This window comes from Protopterus annectens, chromosome 1.part1, assembly GCF_019279795.1.
Source record: "Protopterus annectens isolate FY-2018-M chromosome 1.part1, PAN1.0, whole genome shotgun sequence".
Lineage (NCBI taxonomy): Eukaryota > Metazoa > Chordata > Ceratodontiformes > Protopteridae > Protopterus > Protopterus annectens.
This window is the reverse complement of record NC_056726.1, coordinates 1,513,751,742-1,513,771,259: the sequence shown is the minus strand read 5'-3', so window position 1 is coordinate 1,513,771,259 and position 19,518 is coordinate 1,513,751,742. Positions and strand designations below refer to the sequence as shown.

Sequence of the window (19,518 nt, the reverse complement as noted above, 5' to 3'; positions counted from 1 at the left end):
CATTCGGGAAGTTGTCCATCTCGTTCAACTTTCTGGTTAAAAAGACCACATCTGCGCTTGTTTCCCATCTTTCCTGTAACTAATCTACTGGAAATCACTAGAAAGCCTTAAACTGATACAAGCCTTCTAGCTTAAAAGCGAGACTTTGGAGTGATTGAGTATCAGTTTTCTGTATTTTCTTGCTGTACTTAACTGTTTTCTGCCTAAACGGTGATTTTCCAGCACTTATTGTGATTTAAAAGCTTGTTTTTTTCACATATTGTACTTATTTGACTGCCTGCACTTTTAAAAAGTTGTTTTTTGTTTAAATAAATTGTTTAACTGTTGTAGGCTACACACTAAAGTGCGATAGCCTTTTCTGATCGCTTGTAGTGGTTTAAAGCTGTTTTAGGTGTACTTTTTACTCTTTTTGCCTTATCTTTTCAAAAAAATAAATACATTTCGTGTTTCCCACCTTTCTAAGCTAGTATAGTCCAGTTTTCAGGCTAGTGCTGAATTCAGGGCTGTGTTACATGTTTCTGAGTTGCCCATACCTTATTTGGATAGAGGGAAGTTTCTCTGTTCACCTGTGAGAGAGGGGATCTTTGAGCAGCCTATCTGTCCCTGGAGGAGTGATTCCAGCCCAGAAGTTAGTAGTTTAAAAAACGCGTTCCACGGTTTTGTGCACCGGGCAGCACCGGTTAGCTAGGGTTAAATTATTCCCAGCTCCACTAAGTCTCCTCTTCGGTTTTTCACTTGAAACTAGTCTAACTCTCAACCTAAGCACTCAAAAAGCATCCTACAGTTCAGCACTTGCTCAGACCTAATAGCAAGCACTAATATACCCTGACACTTGACTGTCTAGCAGGGCAAGGCTTTTTATCCACCCCTTACCAACCAAGTGATTAAGCAGCTCACCTTACTATTCAGGCATTACTAAAGGGCAACTTCAGGTGTACGCTCCAGTCCAGCTGGTGAATCTGGGTATCCTGAGGGAATGTTACAACTGCCTCATGTACACAGACAGCCCTCTCCTCCTACCACAAAACACTAACATATGTGAGAGATGCAATTATACAGCCAAACTGGAGGCTAAGGTATCTCCACCCAAGACTGAAACAGACTGTCATGAGAAGAAGGTTAACACTTGCACCACACCTCCAGCCTCACATAGACCTACTAAACCAGCACTGGCAAAAAATACACATAAATACACAAAATCATACTTGGAGGATCTAAATAAAAACATGCAAAAGCATCAGAGAGCTCCAAAGCAGACACCCACAAAACCTGCACCTCCCGTCACAAACCAGACAACACATAAAACACAAAATCAATGTGCCACACAATCAGAGCCCTTAAGCCAAAATAACATACCTAACACACTAGTAATAGGTGACTCAATAGTCAGGCACACTGACGCCCCACTCACTGGGCTGGACAAGGAGAAGGTTACTGTTAGCTGCCTGTCGGGACCCAGAATCCGCCACATAACACAAGCATTCAGGTCACTCCAGAACAAGTACAAATATGACTCTGTCATTGTTCATGTTGGTGTGAATGACCTGAGCCGTACCTCCCTGGACTACATGAAAAGAGACATGGAAGAGTTCTCTGATCATGTAGCCCAGGCAGGTATGACCCTGACCCTGAGTAGCATCCTGCCCTCACCAAAAATGATACCTCAGTATAAAGAAAAAATGATCAATTTCAACAACTGGCTAAGCTTCTGGTGTCATTCAAAGGGGATCCAGTGTCTGTCAGCCTGGGATGACATGCTCGACAAGCCGCGTTGGTTCACAAGAGATGGCTTGCACCTGTCACCCCTTGGATTTCGTATACTGGCCAAGGCTCTTGCTGCCCCCATAGTGCCTTTTTTAGGCAAAGCTCAAAATTCAAACCCACCTTCGTAAACAGCACAAGTAAAAAAATGAGGGTTATGCTACTCAACGCCAGGAGTTCAAATCTCAAAATGCATGTGCTCGAAGCATTCCTAAGTATGGAGAACGTTGACATCTGTGCAGTAACTGAAACCTGGTTCAAGGCTCCAGAGAGCACTCCAGCACTACTGGGCTACAACTCATACCACACATTTTGGCCACAGAACACGGACCAAAATATAAAAGGAGGGGGTGTATCCATATTCATCAAGGATACCCACACCTCCAGGTTAGTGGCACAGCATGATACCTCTGAGATCATCCATGTGCAACTAACATCAGGCAAATCTGCAATGCAAATTGTGGCCTGCTACAGATCACCCTCCATGACCCAGGACCACCACTCCGCCTTTCTGGAGACACTGGAAAACATGAAGGTCCTACCGAACACCCTGATCTTGGGAGATTTCAATTACCCTACCATTAACTGGGAAAACTACTTGAGTACAAACTCCCAGGCTCAGCGCTTCCTGGAATTTATCAACTCAAATGCCCTGGATCAGCTGGTATACTCCCCTACCAGGGGTCACAACATATTGGACCTGGTCATCACCAACATGGGCAACAGGTGCTCCATACCGGAGGTCAACCCGTCACTGGTTAGATTAGACCATAAACTATTCACTCTGGATGTCCACACCCCAACACCACCCCCAACCAAGGAAACCACAATGAAAAACTTTTCTAAAGCAAACTTCACCTTACTTAAGGCAGAGGTGGTAAGTTTCACAGTCCCCACGCTAAAGGATAACACTGCCCAAGATGCAGAATCCCTTACAATTGCACTCTATGAGCAACTACAAGGATGCATGGATTGTGCCATCCCTAATAAGACCAAGACTCACTCCTCTAAGAGAAGGAAACCTGTCTGGTTGACCCCTGCCATAAACAGGTTATACAACAAAAGGAGAAAACTAGTTCAGAAAAAAAGAAAATCCCAAGAAGGAAAGACATCCCTGATCAGTATCAGTAAGAAACTAAGGTCCCTCATAAAATCATCCAAGGCTAACTTCGAAAGAAAAATAGCCAAGGATTCAAAAGATTACCACAAAGCCTTCTTTAGCTATGTCAAGAATCTAAGTGGCAACTCGCAGATATGCACTGAGATACTGCAAAATAGCACAAAATATACTGAACCTACTGATATTGCCAACATACTGGCAGATATATTCAATGCAAACTTCACCTCCCTTTCACCTTCAAAAGGGCCCACAACAATACCGGAAAAGTGCAGTGTCCCAGAAATCACAGAAGCACAGGTGAAAACAGCCCTTTCAAAAGCTAAAAACACAGCAACAATGGGGCCAGATAGTGTCCCAGGCTGTGTCTTGCATGAACTACAGAACAAATTAACCCCCCCACCTAAACACGCTGTTCAAGCTCAGCCTTTCCACAGGCTATGTGCCCATAAAATGGTGCACAGCAATGGTTATTCTGCTCCACAAAGGAGGGGCCACAACTAACCCTGGTAACTATCACCCCCATAAGCCTGACTAGCCTGGTCTGCAAGGCTATGGAGCTCATCATCATGGAATTCATTAACAAAGACATTGGGAACCTCCAAACACTTGACCCTATCCAGTTCGGCTTTGTTAAGGGCAAATCATGCTTACTAAACCTGGTTGACTTCTTCGAGACAGTTACCAAGGCCATAGATGAGGGAAAGGTGGTTCACACAGCCTACCTTGATCTCGCCAAGGCGTTCGACACCATTCCTCACTCAGTTATTATAGAAAAACTCACCAGCCTGGACATAAACCCCTATGTCACATGATGGGTTGCCAACTGGCTTACAGACAGAACTCACATGGTAAGAATAGCGGGCTCCCGGTTTGACTCTAAACCAGTCACAAGTGGTGTCCCACAAGGCTCGTTTCGACATATATTTCTCAGAAGTACAGGCAAACACAGGAGGACTATGGCTAACCAAGTTCGCCGATGACTGCAAACTGGGAGTCATAATTAACTCTCCGGCTGATACGGACATCCTCCAAAAAGGCCTTACTGAGACAGACACCTGGTGTCAAAGTCATGGACTCCAGCTAAATGCCAAAAAATGCATAGTCATCCCGTTTGGGAAAAACAAAACACCCACGGATTACCACATAGGCGGCAACCCCCTTAATACAGAAGAGGTAATAAGAGATCTGGGGACCCAGGTAGATAGTAATCTCTCCTTTGACAATCATATTGCCAAAGTAGTTAGGAAATCCTTCTATGTGGCCCATCTAATTACTAAGGGGTTCGCATCTAGAAATAAAGAGGTTATAGTGCCCCTCTACTCCTCACTCATCAGACCCATCATAGAGTACAATGGCCTATTTGGGATGTACCTCACAAGACACTTCCAACAGCTTGAAAGACCACAAAAGCACCTCACCAAGATGATTACTGGCCTCAAACATATATCCTATGCAGCCTGACTGAAAAAACTCCGGCTGTACTCAGTGGCATATCACTTACTCAGAGGTGACCTCTGCCTGACTTACAAAGCCATGTCCAACTCAGAATTGATGGACATGCTTCACCTAAAGAAATCCAAGTCACTGCGAACCACACGCTCTAGTGAGCTAAACCTTGCCACAACAATAAACAGAACATGCTGGAGGGATAGATTCCTGTCACAGAGACTCCCCATGCTTTGGAACAAAATTCTTAACTACATTAGGCAGAGCCCCTCACTAACACTCTTCAAGAGAAGCCTTGACGAGTGGATGGGTAACAGAAAATACACCCCTGGGAGCACTTCATTGGCTCCCCATGCTTTGGAACAAAATTCCAAACTACATTAGGCAGAGCCCCTCACTAACACTCTTCAAGAGAAGCCTTGATGAGTGGATGGGTAACAGAAAATACACCTCTGGGAACACTTCATTGGCTCTGCTTGACAGAGGCTCAGTTAATTAATCAATGGGGTGGGAAAAGCCAACACACTCTGGCTAGACTTATAAATGCCCTCAGGCAGATAGCCTAGTACCTACCTATGAACCTATGAACCTATATATATATATATATATATATATATATATATATATATATATATATATATATATATATATATATAAAACTCATATGATGATTTCCAAAATGGTGGCAAGATCTGAATCATTAGTTATATGGGGAAAGAGAGCTTACTGGGTGAAGTAACAATCAACCAAAAAGTCGCTGTCATCTAGATGGGAAAACTAATTGAATAGTATGATGAAATGGAGGGAAATCTTTATTGGAGTTATTGGATTTGGAAGGCATATGAGTCTGTAGCTTGCAAACAGAGGAAGTGTGTTTATTGGTTCCATTTGGGAAATTTGAAAAAAGTTTAAGAAAGTATTGGATAATGTAGTAGACAAGGACTTGCCTTCATCTGATAATGAATTGCTGACTATCACAAATTTTTATGTATAAAAACATCCATGACTTGTTACAATTCAGATTTGATTTCTGTCGTTCTCATGAAGCTGAGATTACCTGTTGGATATAAAAATGTTGAAATATGCCTTTGGATTCTGTGAGATTCAGTTGGACATTTAACAATGGATATTCCCTCATAGTCTTGTAGCAACAGATTTGTTTTCCTGAAAAAAATGCTAAAATGACTTCTAGCAGTAAAATCATCCCCTCTTAAACAGCCCAGGATTCTTCTAGAAGAAAGTCAACTCTTTTATTGCCAGGGCCCTCAGATGTTCTAACCTAAGTATTTAATCTAATCCTATTGAAATTGCCTAACCATCCATCGTCAGTTTCTTAAATAATTCACCACTCTCTTCAACACTCCACAGCCCACCCACATGAATTTCTCTCATCTTTTCTTCTCTGACATAGACTGATATATAGATAAGTCGTATTTCAAAAGAGTCACTTCCCATGCAAATAACAAAAATTATCAGATAATTCCTATACCGCAGTTTGTTTGCATTCATAATTTCTCGTTCCAGTAAAGGAATATCTCTAATGAATTTTTAATCTATCAGTCCTCTAAGGCAGCCCCTCCCCAATATGTGCCAAACTGCCATTATATTGTGAATCCTTAAAAATCTTATAATTCTAACCTATGTCCTATTTTAATACTAAACAAGAAAGCAAGGGCTCAGTCAGAACCCTATTGTATGCCTCTTATAGTTACACGTAGAAATTACTAACAAATAATATCCAACAAGGCATACATTACCAGTAACTGCACACAATCTAAAAGACGAAGCCGTTTAATATAAATCTAAAATAAGTAACCAAGATAGCATTAGTATTTAATGTCAAAGCACATAAAATTTGTTTACTTTGTTTTGTTCATGAATCCTAAGGTAATTTTAAGTTTAAAGATGTGAGCCTCATAAAATCAGCTGTCATTTGTGAATAAATGAAATTATTGCTTCTAATAACAAAAAATCGAGCACTTCAGTTTTGAAAAATAAGAGCAGAAAGATATTTCGACTGAAGGTTTTCAGTTAGTGTGAACTAAAATGACTAGCAACAAAGAATGCAAATTTCATTTTTTTAGCTGAATCTGAAATCTCAGAACCACGTCTGCAGAATCTTGGAAACATTTAACATAACTTGGCAGAACGTGAATTAAACAGCAGAAATATGTATTTATTTATTTAGTTAGTTTAATAATTTCAGTCGTTCATAACAGAGCCTTTTCTCGCAGGCAGTTTTAATATTTTAAATACCATGAGTAATGCAATATGTACCTAAAGGGTTTCACAATTTAAATACAAATGAAAGGATTTTAGTTTTTTGAAAACAGTATTTGTGAAAGAATAGCCTCTTTCAGTAGATGAACTGTATACGCAGCAGTTCTGAAGTGTCTCAGAAGAATAACACATTTCATGTTCAGAACAAACACATCTGGTTTGATCATATAAGAGATAGTAGAGCGTAGGAATGAAAGACATGCACAGGTTTTATGTTCTACTAGTGGGTCTCACACTCTACTTCTCTGAACAATGTTAGTATTTGCAGATCTGTGATGAACAGCATACAGCAGGCCCAGGGGGAAAAACAATGTATGTGGCTTTTATCAGCCACCTGACTACGAAGTCATGTGCTAGCACTGACTGAATTACTAACTAAACAACTTGTCAGAAATAGTGGGAACTCTCTGAGTGTCACAGCATGTATAAATGTGCAAATACTGGAAGAAAAATATGCATAAAACATCATTCTTAGCATGCGAGAACTGCACTCTTTACAGACCTAGAGTGCAAATATCATATGAAGTTTTTCAGTACTCCTGTCATTTCTATAATAATATTTATTATAAGTAATACATGTTCAAACACAGGTTGCTAACATTTAAACTTGAAAAAGGAGGTAACTGATATAAATAATTAGGACAAAGTCTGGAGGTATTTGATTTAATTGTGATGTTTATTCACATCAGTATGTCAAATAAGGCAGACAACATTACATCAATAACATAATGCCTATACAATATTTGCAAATAAAAATAATACACATTATATAAATATATTGAATATCAAATATTTCTTTTTCAAGAAAATGCTCAGGCTGAAATTATTTCCAGAAGTCTATACTATGACAATAAATGCCAGTTATACACTGGAACATAACGGCTAAAGAAGTAATGCACAGCGGACAAAGAAAGAATTACAACCACAAAAGGTAAGGACTGATCAGTGACTCATGGACTAGAGAAGCATGTAGGGGAGTTGGGAGTAAATGCCTGATGGAAGGAACTTGTATAAAAAAATCTCATTTTGTGTAACTGGAACAACTGATGTCAACACATTTAAAACCTTGGGAGGTCACAATTCAAAGCAGATGCTCTCGAGGTCCAAAAAACACATACACACACAGACACACACGCACATGCCAACACACACCCACACACACACACACACACACACACACACACACACACACACACACATATATATATATATATATATATATATATATATATCAATCAATATTACATGATCAAAGTTTCAAAACTTCAAATTTGATATGGTCGACACCATATAATTGAAGTTTTGAAATGTTGAAAATGTGCTAAAACACAACAACCTACAAAAACAAACAATTTAAATGCTCTAAGCAGGTGGGGGGGCAAACTCCCTGCATCCCCTCAACCACCATGACTTAAATATACCAACTCTGAGATCACACTACAGTGCAGAAAAAGGGAAATGTTCCCTTTCCGCGCTGTACAGAGATCGCCGTTAAAAGATTCAAACTTTCAAACTTTGATCATATGTGTCGACCATATCAGATTCAAAGTTTTGAAACTTCGATCTTCTGATATAGACCCTATACATATATATATATATATATATATATATATATATATATACATATATATTATATATACGAACTTCAGTATTGTGCAAACCTTGAGAAAGGAAGAAATGTTAACGTTTTAATAAGTCGTGTTCACAGTTTAAGGTGATCACATCTCAGAGAGTCAGAATTATAATATGGTTCCAGAGTTTCTTAGCTTGTTGTAATGTTTGCTGAATGCATCGATTGTGTAGTTCATTTATTTCCTGATCATACAAAATTAGAACAAGGCAGAGAGGGCTGAATGTGGCTGATCTCATAATATTTCATTGATCTGTAAATCGCGCTGTAAAAAGTTCTACCTACACAATACCTCTTTTTCCAAATATTCTCACATCCATCTAAGATAAAGGCTTGTGATTAACTGACTAGCCCTAACTTTGCAAATGTTCTTTCACTCCATGCTTGAAAAATGTCAACCAAATGGGTCAAGACTATATTAAAAACACACCTCCTTTTATGAAACTGCAGATATGTGCAATCCTCTTTAATTTGGTACTCATATGTCACGTTAAAATTAATTTTCACTCTCCTGTGATGACTTCAGAAAGCAAAACGGTGAAAACCTGTGCTGCATATTGTGAACTATTTCTTTGGCATATTGATATTGCAGCAAACATCACCACAAATTGTAGTTTTCTTTGAGAAGTGCTAGAAAACTACTGGGATTTTTAAACTATATCTTATGGGAACATATTACCTTCTGCAGTTCCTTTAATTTCCTTGTATGCAAATCTATTGAAATATTACTTAGGTTGTTCCATTTCAGGTTTCCTTTTCTTCAAAATGGCATTTCAATGTTTATCATGGCACACAGAGAACTCATTAACACTGCAGCACCAAATATGAACAGTATCTATGCTTTAATCACAATTATATAATTAGATTACCAGCCTCTCATCAGCTGTTTTTTTTTTTAGACTCTTTTCACATCGTTTGGACCTGGGCAGCTGGAGCGTACACATATATTACACTTTTTTCTCTCACTATTTCTTTATCATGACTGATAAAGGGTTCGTTAGGTTTTCAGTGGTTATATGTAACAAACGTCAAGGTGTTTTTCCTAGTACAATCAAATTATTACTATTTTGTTTTTAATCTTAGTTTTGCAGCTATAATACCTTTAGAGCTATTTAAACAATGTTGTCTATTGACTCTGTAGAGCTCTATGTCTGCTTACTGTAAAGTATGCACATTTTTTTAAAAATATATTCACTTTGAGATAACATGTTTGACTTTTTCCCTTTCAATTTTCTGCTCTAAATAAATACAAATTTATTATTGCTTTCACGTTTTGACATCTAGATGAGCTATTTTAAAGACTTCAAACAGATTTGGGTATTTGACACTGACGTTTTCATGGTCTAAAGCTCTACAAAATCATTACACTGACTTTTTTCAAAAGTTGTTTATTTTAGGTATAACCAAAACAATGATTCCACTTACCAAGGTTGTCCGTTACAATCAGCGAACTCTGAAACGGCTTTAGAGCGTCTCCAATAAGATGTATAAAATCTTCTACTACCTTCATTAAATTAACAGATCCAGGGTAAACCTAAGGACAACAAAAAAGAAAAATGGCCAAATTATGGTTAAGTGTATGTTTAAACCTGGTTTATATATTTCCCAGTATATTTTACTCTTTTTTTCTCTCACTGACATGATATATTTAACATACATCACAGAAATGGAGGCATACTGTTTGGTTTCCTGGAAATGATCTTGATTAAGGAGGGAGTTACTAAGCTCACCACTCTCACTATAACAAGCACGGCCATATGATATGTCTTTGCATGCCATAAATCGGTGCATGTGTTAGGAGGGAGTTACAAAGCTCACCACTCTCACTATAACAAGCACGGCCATGTGATATGTCTTTGCTAGCCATAAATCGGTGCATGTGTTAGGAGGGAGTTACTAAGCTCACCACTCTCACTATAACAAGCACGGCCATGTGATATGTCTTTGCATGCCATAAATCGGTGCATGTGTTAGGAGGGAGTTACTAAGCTCACCACTCTCACTATAACAAGCACGGCCATGTGATATGTCTTTGCATGCCATAAATCGGTGCATGTGTTAGGAGGGAGTTACTAAGCTCACCACTCTCACTATAACAAGCACGGCCATGTGATATGTCTTTGCATGCCATAAATCGGTGCATGTGTTAGGAGGGAGTTACTAAGCTCACCACTCTCACTATAACAAGCACGGCCATATGATATGTCCTTGCATGCCATAAAGCGGTGCATGTGTTAGGAGGGAGTTACTAAGCTCACCACTCTCACTATAACAAGCACGGCCATATGATATGTCCTTGCATGCCATAAATCGGTGCATGTGTTAGGAGGGAGTTACTAAGCTCACCACTCTCACTATAACAAGCACGGCCATGTGATATGTCTTTGCATGCCATAAATCGGTGCATGTACATACTTCTTGAAGGCAATTCTATACCTATAGCTCAGCTGCTGTACATTGTGACTTAATACCAAAGAGGATGATATGATTTAATAATATCTAGTAACTTGAAAAAACGTGAAATAGGACCAACAGAAGACCACTGACACTGCTGTGTAAAGTTTAGCGCTTTCGTTCGTTTAATACCAACGAACTTCTTCAGAACTTCAGAATAATATCTAGTGTCATGGACTGAAAAAGATTTTTGTACACCTTATCATAGCACCAGATATTCAAAGGATGCCTGGTCTATAATCCAAGAGGCAGGGAACTCTTCTCACCACTAGGTGCCACTGTATCATCTATAGATTTCAATGGAGGAGTTACCTTAAAGAGTATGTCTTTTCCTTGCTCTTCTGATGTCATGTATGTGGAAAGGTATCAATAAAAGGAAATGGCAAGTCTTTCTTCCTCATTTCTTACCATTCCCAAAGGATTGGAAGCCAGGAACTGTGAGACACTGGGACAGATCAGTAGGTTGTGATGACCAGAATTGTTACCATTGTCTGAACATACCTAGAAAATCTAGAAATATGATAAGGTATGTAACAACGTATGTACAGCAAAATATCTCGGTCAGCAGTCTAAGATATAAGGAATGACTACCAAGCGGTATCATAATAAAGTGGCTGGTCAGCGCACTGGGTCCCCTAAGTAAGCAGTGTATTTAAGACTTGAGGTAAAAGCATTCTCTAGAGTCTCCTTGCTCCTTTATCTGTTTAAAACTTTCATTTAGTATCTCACTGCTGTTTTTCTGTTGTGATAAACATTTATGTAGTGTTTTCTGCCTAAAATAGTGTAGCTAGTACCTGTAGTATAGTTTCCCACCCTCCTACACTATTAGTGTCTAGCTCTTATACTTGGTAGCTTTGCAGTTGCCCACCCCTACTGTAAATTTGATCTGGGACACTCCTCCAAGTCCAGTGTCATTAGCTCATTCTATCTAATACAGAGTGAACATTTGGGAAGGCCATCCCCTTAGTTTCTTAACCTTGAATTATCTCCTTTCTCCCTTTCCACTTTACTAAAAAAAAAAAAAAAAAAAAAAAAAAAAAAAAAAAAAAAAGAAAACTTTATTCAGTTGCTTTTACAGTATTTGTGTTTCCTCCTCCTACTCCATTACTTCATCTTGGTTTTTCTGCTACTTGTTCTCTAAAGAGTTCAATTGCATCTTCCCTGCTGCATTTATTACTGCTTGCTTTTAGTGTGTTTAAGTGTTAAGTGTTATTCTAAGTCTCTTAGTTTTGGTTTTAGCACTTGGGCTTTAGGCCTATCCCTTAGCTCTCCCTGGCCTCTCTCCCTCAGATTCTGACAAATATGGATGGATAATTTCCTATGATTTCTCCTGATAGCCTGGTTGATATGGGCATTCTGAGACAATGCAGCAACTGCCTCATATACACAGACAACCATCTACTGCTACCACCTAAGAACACAATTTGTGAGAGATGCAATTACATAAAGAAGCTAGAGTCTATAATCTCTCTCCCTCACAAGCCAGTATATCTAGCACTGAGAAAGTTGTCAACACAATCACTACACCTCAAACACCACCCACAATTACACAACACACACCCACATATGCAGAGATTCTCAACAAAAACAAACCCAAACAAAGTAGAACTCAGAGGCAAAAACACATAAGAACTCCACAACCCTCCACACCACATACCATGCATAGTCCACACATCAGTGTCTCACAACCACTAACGCCTAACCATAAACCCAACATATTAGTCATAGGAGACTCCATTGTGAGACACACAGATGTGCCTCTCACCAGGCTGGATAAGGAGAAAGTCACGGTTAGTTGTTTGTCAGGTGTCAGAATCCACCATATGACACACGCACTCAAGTCTCTCAACAACAGGTATTGTTCTGACTCTGTTATAGTCCATGTTGGTGTGAATGACTTGAGACATACCTTGAGCTCGCTGATTGTATCCCAGATAGGTATGTCCCTAGCCTTAAGCAGCATTCAATCGTCCCCCAGAATGATGCCTCAATACAAACAGAAAATGACTGACTTTAACAAATGGCTTAGTTTCTGCTATCATTTCAGGGGGATCCAGTGCCTGACAGCCTGGGAAGATATGATCGACAGACGACAATGCTTTGCTAGAGATGGCCTGCATCTGTCTCACTTGGCCTTCAGGCTTCTGGCAAAGGTCTTTGCCTCCTCCATAGTGTCTTTTTTAGGAAAACTGATGAGGTCGATACTACCAACATAAAAATTTCAACAAAATGCAAATTAAAGGTCATGCTGCTAAATACTAGGAGTCTAAACATTAAACTGTACTCATTGAAAGCATTCTTAACCCTGGAAGGTGCAGTCACAGAAACCTGGATCAAAGCTGTGGAGACCACTCTGGCCTTACCTCATTACTCATCCTATCATACATTCTGACCCCAAAATGTGGGTAGAAAAGCCAAAGGAGGTAGAGTTTCAATATATATTAAAGACCCCCCCCCACACACACACACACAAACACACACGCACACACACGCACACACAAACACACACTCCTATTCAAATTATAGCTAGCTACAGGCCTCCAAATTTGACTCAAGATGCCCACTCCATCTATCTACTCCATCTATCTGGACTGAGCCACTGGCAACCTCCAAACCCTTGACCCCACACAGCTTGGCATTGTCTAGGGGAGGTCATGTCTGTTAAGTCTGGTCAACTTCTTTGAGACAGTCACCAAAGCCATGGATGAGGGGAAGTCAATGCACACCGCCTACCTTGACCTGGCCAAAGCCTTAAACACTATTCCCCACTCAGGCATAGTAGATAAACTCTCTCAACTAGGCATCAATCCATATGTTACCAGATGAGTCGTAAACTAGCTCACTGGTAAAACCCACCTAATCACAGTAGGGGAATCCACTTCAAGCAGTAGAACCGTAATGAGTACCATACCACAGGGATCGGTCATGGGGCATCTGTTATTCGGAATATACTTCTCTGAGGTGCAGGCCAAAACTAGTGGGCTATGGCTGACCAAGTTTGCAGATGACTGCAGGGTGGGCACAGTCATCAGTTCCCCAAGTGATGTGGACATCCTCCAAGAGGGTCTCACCCAAACAAATGACTGGTGCCAGAAACATGGCCTTAAGCTGAATGCCAAAAAATGCATCATAATCATCATCCCTTTTGGGGAGAGTGATGTCCTCACATTAATAACAACATCCTAAGTACACAATCGGTAGTGAGGGATTTGGGCACCCAGGTTGATAGCAACCTGACTTTTGACCACCATGTTGCTTGCATTGTATGGAAAGCTTTCTACTTGGCCCACCTCATAAGTAAGGGTATCTCATCCAGGGACAAAGAGGTCATAACATCCCTGTATTCTTCCCTTATAAGCCCAATTATTGAGTACAACTCCCCCTTCAGCATGTACCTAGCAAAACACATGCAGCATCTGGAGAGACCACAGAGGTTCTTCACCAGGAGAATCCGGGGTCTCAAACATCCACCATTCACAGATAGGCTAAAAGCCCTGTACTTGTACTCAGTTTCATACAGACTCCTCAGAGGGGACCTCTGTCTGGCATACAAAGCAATCTTAGACCCTGCCTTGATGGGACTGCTGCATATCTGCAAGTGAAGCACCACTCAAGTAACCCATATGTACGACCTCGACCTGGTCTGTGATATCAATAGGACTTGTTAGCGGGACATATTTGTGTCCCAGAGACTCCCCCCTCTGTGGAACAGACTCCCTCTCCACATCAAGCAGAGCACCTCATTATCCCTTTTAAGGGCAACCTGGATAACTGGGTGGGAAACAGAAAATACACCCTTGGGATTCCACCTGGGTCCCTGTTGGACAGGGGCTTTGGGTGCTGACTTGTCTAAACATGGGCTAAACTCTTGACTAGGCTTATAATGGCCTCAGGGCCAATAGCCAATAAACCTCCTATGATCCAATGAGCCTATGTTTCTATCCCAACTTGTTCCATAGATGCTATGTGCAGGCTACAATGTTTTGTGAATGCATGGATCTTGGAGTAGGTTGCTACAGCATAGATGACCTGCATCAACTGATCTCTGAAACAGCAGAGGCAGCTTGTTATTGTATACAACTCCGCACAGCTCCTTGTGGTGTCCTGCAGAGTGATACAGACAAGAGAGAAACCCAAGAGAGACTTTTCCATATTTAAGTATTTTTTCTCTGTTTTTTTGCTTGGACTGCCTTTTCCCGCCTAAAAAGCGAATTTCTAACTGATCTGTGCTTTAAAAAGTTTAAATTGCATTTGCTTTCTGCTTTTTACAGTTTTTACATTTGTTTTATATCAATTTAAGTTGTTTTTGTACTGTATAACTGTTGTAGGCTACACACTAAAGTACACTAGCCTGTTTATAGCATTTACAGTGTTTTTTGTGTGTTTTTCTGCTGTTTCCTGAAAAAAAAAAAAAAAAAAAATTCTCTTTTCCCGCCTTTGCTGAACTAGATTAGTCCAGATTTCAGGTTTTGCTGAATTCCAGACTGTAGTATAGTTTCCTGTGTTGCCCATATCCTTACTTGGATAGGAGGAAGCTTCTCTGTTCACCAGTGAGAGTAGGGAGCTTTGAGCAGCCTATCTGTCCCTGGAGGAGTGGTCTCAGCCCTGAAACTATTAGCTTATTGGCTGCTCTGGGTCAATTCCTATCTCTTTCAGTTTCCTAGCTTTAGAACCCGCATTTGTGCGGTTTTGCACGATTTTGCGCATAGCGCAGCATCAGGCAGCGCCGATTAAACGGGTTTAAACTATTCCCGGCTCCACAAAGTCTGCTCTTCACTTTTTCCGTTAGAACTGTTCTAAATCTCAAAGTAAGCACTCTATTTTCATTCTAAAGCCCTGCAGTTGCTCGTATAATTAATCTTATAAGTAAGCACTAATAAACTAAAGCACTACACCCTCTTATACTCCCTTTAAGTACTTGGCTCCCTATTGGTCCTTTTTGATCAGTCAAAAAGTAGTTCCTTATACTATTCTGGCATGTCCAAAAGTCAGTTTCGGGTTTACTCTCCAGTCCAGCTGGTGAATCTGGGAATCTTGTGGCAATGTTACAACTGCCTTATGTACACAGACCACCCTCTCCTCCTCCCAACAAGCTCAAATATATCTGAGAGATGCAACTATATAGCCAAACTGGAGGCTGAGCTCTCTCAACCCAATACTGGCGCAGTCAGTCAGGAGGAGAAGGTAACCGCACACACCACAAATCCAGTCTCACATAGACCTATCGCAACAGAAAACCAAACACATAAACACACAAAAACATACTCGGAGGCTCTAAATAAAAATCTGCCCAAGCAGCAGAGACCTCCAAAGCAGACATCCAAGCAACCGCTACCCCACAACAATACCCACGCATCACATAGTTCACAAAGTCAGTGTGCCACACAGTCACAGCCCTTAAGGCTAAACAACACACCTAATACACTTGTAATAGGTGACTCTATTGGCAGACACACTGACGTCCCAGTCACCAGGCTGAACAAGGAGAAGGTCACTGTAAGCTGCCTGTCGGGTGCCAGGATCCGCCACATAAGACAAGCACTCAGGTCACTCCAAAGCAAGTACAAATATGACTCCATCATTGTCCATGCTGGTGTGAATGACCTGAGACGTACCTCCCTGGACTACATGAAAAGAGACATAGAGGAGCTCTCTGATCATGTAGCCCAGGCCGGTATGACCCTGACCTTGAGTAGCATCTTACCCTCACCAAGAATGATGCCACAGTATAAAGACAAAATGATCAATTTTAACAATTGGCTAAAGTATTGGTGTCATTCAAAGGGGATCCAGTGTCTGTCAGCCTGGGATAACATGCTCGACAAGCAACGTTGCTTCACTAGGGACGGCTTGCACCTGTCATCCCTGGGCTTCCGAATACTGGCTAAGGCTCTTGCCACCCCCATAGTGCCTTTTTTAGGCAAGGCTCAAAAGACAAACCCACCTCCATAGACAACACAAAGAAAAAGAAACTAAGGGTAATGCTGCTCAACGCCAGAAGTCTAAACCTCAAGATGCACACACTCGAGGCTCTCCTCAGTATAGAGAATATCGATATCTGTGCAGTAACAGAAACCTGGTTCAAGGCTCCCGAGAGCACCCCAGCACTACCAGGTTATACCTCATACCATGCTTTTCGGCCCCAAAACTCGGACCGAACCACAAAAGGAGGGGGAGTATCTATATTCATCAAAGATACCCACACCTCCAGGTTAGTGGCACTGCATGAAGCATCCATGTGCAACTAACAGTGGGCAAAACTGCCTTTCAGTTTGTAGCCTGCTACAGACCACCCTCCCAAACTCAGGAACCCCACTCGGCTTTCCTGAGAACACTGAAGAATATGAAGGTCTCTCCAAACATCATTATATTGGGTGACTTCAACTACCCAAACATAGACTGGGAGCACTACTCAAGCCCCAACACCCTCGCCCAATGGTTCCTAGAATTTATAAACTCAAATGCTATGGAACAACTGGTCACCACTACCACAAGAGGGGAAAACATATTGGACCTGATCATCACCAACATGGGGACTCTATGTTCCATACCAGAGGTATACCCCTCATTGGTAAGATCTGACCATAAATTAATCTCACTGGACATCCATATCCCGTCCCCACCCCCAGCCAAGGAAACCACGGTGAAGAACTTCTCAAAAGCAAACTTCACACTTCTCAAAACCGAGGTGGGATCCTTCAAAGCCCCCGGGCCAGTGGAAAATACGGCCCAAACCACAGAATCCTTTACAAATGCTTTCTATGGACACCAACAGGAATGCATGGATCATGCTATCCCAAATAAAACCAAGACTCATTCCTCCAAAGGCAGGAGACCTGTCTGGTGGACCCCAGCCATAAATAAGCTATACAACAGAAGGAGGAAGCTAAGAGCAAAATCCCAAAAAGGGAAGGCATCTCTTATCAGTACTAGCAAGAAACTACGATCCCTCATAAAATCATCTAAGGCCAGCTTTGAAAGAAAAATTGCACAAGATGCTAAAGATAATCACAAGGCCTTCTTTAGTTATGTCAGGAACCTGGGTGGCAACTCCCAGATATGCTCTGAGTTAGTTCAAAATGACAAAAAATACACTGAACCCACAGACATTGCAAACATCCTGGCAGACAGTTTCAGTGCAAATTTCTCCCCCCTTTCCCCCCCAAAAGAGCAAATGTCTATTCCAACAGAGTGTAGCCTCCCTAACATCACAGATGCACAGGTGAGAGCTGCCCTCTCCAAAGCAAAAAACACAGCATCAATGGGACCGGACGGTGTCCCGGGCTGCGTCTTACACGAACTCCAAGAAGATCTGAACCCTCACATAAAGTCACTGTTCACTCTCCACCTTACTACAGGATATGTACCCAAGGAATGGTGTACAGCAACAGTGGTCCCACTCCACAAAGGTGGTGCCACAACAGACCCTGGAAACTATCGCCCTATAAGCCTGACTAGCCTGGTCTGCAAAGCTATGGAGCGTATCATCATGAAACTCATAAACAAAGACATTGGGAACCTCCAAACACTGGATCCTACCCAATTTGGCTTTGTTAAGGGCATATCTTGCCTCTTGAACCTGGTCAACTTCTTTGAAACAGTCACCAAGGCCATAGATGAAGGGAAGGTAGTCCACACAGCCTACCTGGATCTCACAAAAGCCTTTGACACAATACCCCACTCGGGCATCATAAATAAGCTCACCAGCTTAAATATCAACCCCTATGTCACAAGATGGGTTGCAAACTGGCTCAGGTATAGAACCCACATGGTCAGAATTGCAGGTGCCATGTCAGACTCTAAACCAGTTACAAGTGGCATCCCACAAGGCTCAGTTCTGGGACCTCTCTTGTTCGGTATATATTTCTCTGAGGTACAGGCTAACATGGGAGGACTATGGGTGACCAAGTTCACAGATGACTGCAAACTGGGTGCCATAATCGACTCGCCGACTGACACAAAAATCCTCCAAAAGGGTCTCACAGAGACGGATAACTGGTGCCAGAGCCATGGCCTAAAGTGCATAGTCATCCCCTTTGGGATAAACAAAGTGCCCACAAATTACCACATAGGTGGTAATCCATTAAGTACAGAAGAAGTAATTAGGGATTTGGGGACCCAAGTAGATAGCAATCTCTCCTTTGACAATCACGTTGCCAATGTGGTTAGAAAGACCTTCTATATAGCCCACCTTATCATGAAAGGATTCTCATCTAGATCAAGAGAGGTCAATGTGCCCCTCTACTCATCACTCATCAGGCCCATAATTGAATACAATGCCCCATTTGGGATGTAACTTACTCGACACCTGCAGCAACTGGAATGACCCCAAAAGTACCTCACCAAGAGGATCAAGGGAGTCAAACAGATGCCCTACGCAGTTAGGCTAAAGAAACTCCAGCTATACTCAGTTGCTTACCGCCTACTCAGAGGCTATCTGTGCCTGACGTATAAAGCCATGTCCAACCCAGAATTAAAGGACATGCTCCACCTCAGGAAATCCAAATCCCTTAGAGCTACACGCTCCAGGGACTTAAACCTCAGCACAGAAATAAATAGGACATGCTGGAGGGACAGATCCATATCCCAGAGGCTCCCCTCACTCTGGAACAAAATCCAAATCCATGTTAGGCAGAGTCCCTCAATGACCCTCTTCAAGAGAAATATTGACGAGTGGATGGGAGATCGTAGGTTTACCCCTGGGATCTCTTCTGTGTCCCTACTAGACAGAGGCACAGTAAACTAACCTCAAAAGGGCTATCTTCTGTGACCTACTGTACAGAGGCACAGTCAACTAATCTAAAAGGGTGGCGAAAGCCAAAAACAC

General features: G+C 41.4%; 1 protein-coding gene across 6 annotated transcripts in view; it reads right to left on the bottom strand.

Moving 5' to 3' along the window:
* ADGRB2 (adhesion G protein-coupled receptor B2) overlaps nt 1-19,518 on the bottom strand; it is a 5,411,420-nt gene that overhangs the window by 2,451,429 nt on the left and 2,940,473 nt on the right. For all 6 annotated transcript variants that reach the window (XM_044082710.1, XM_044082742.1, XM_044082734.1 and 3 more), the window contains one exon: nt 9,663-9,771. In XM_044082710.1, coding sequence (XP_043938645.1) covers nt 9,663-9,771 — 109 coding nt within the window. The remainder of the gene's footprint in view (nt 1-9,662; nt 9,772-19,518) is intronic.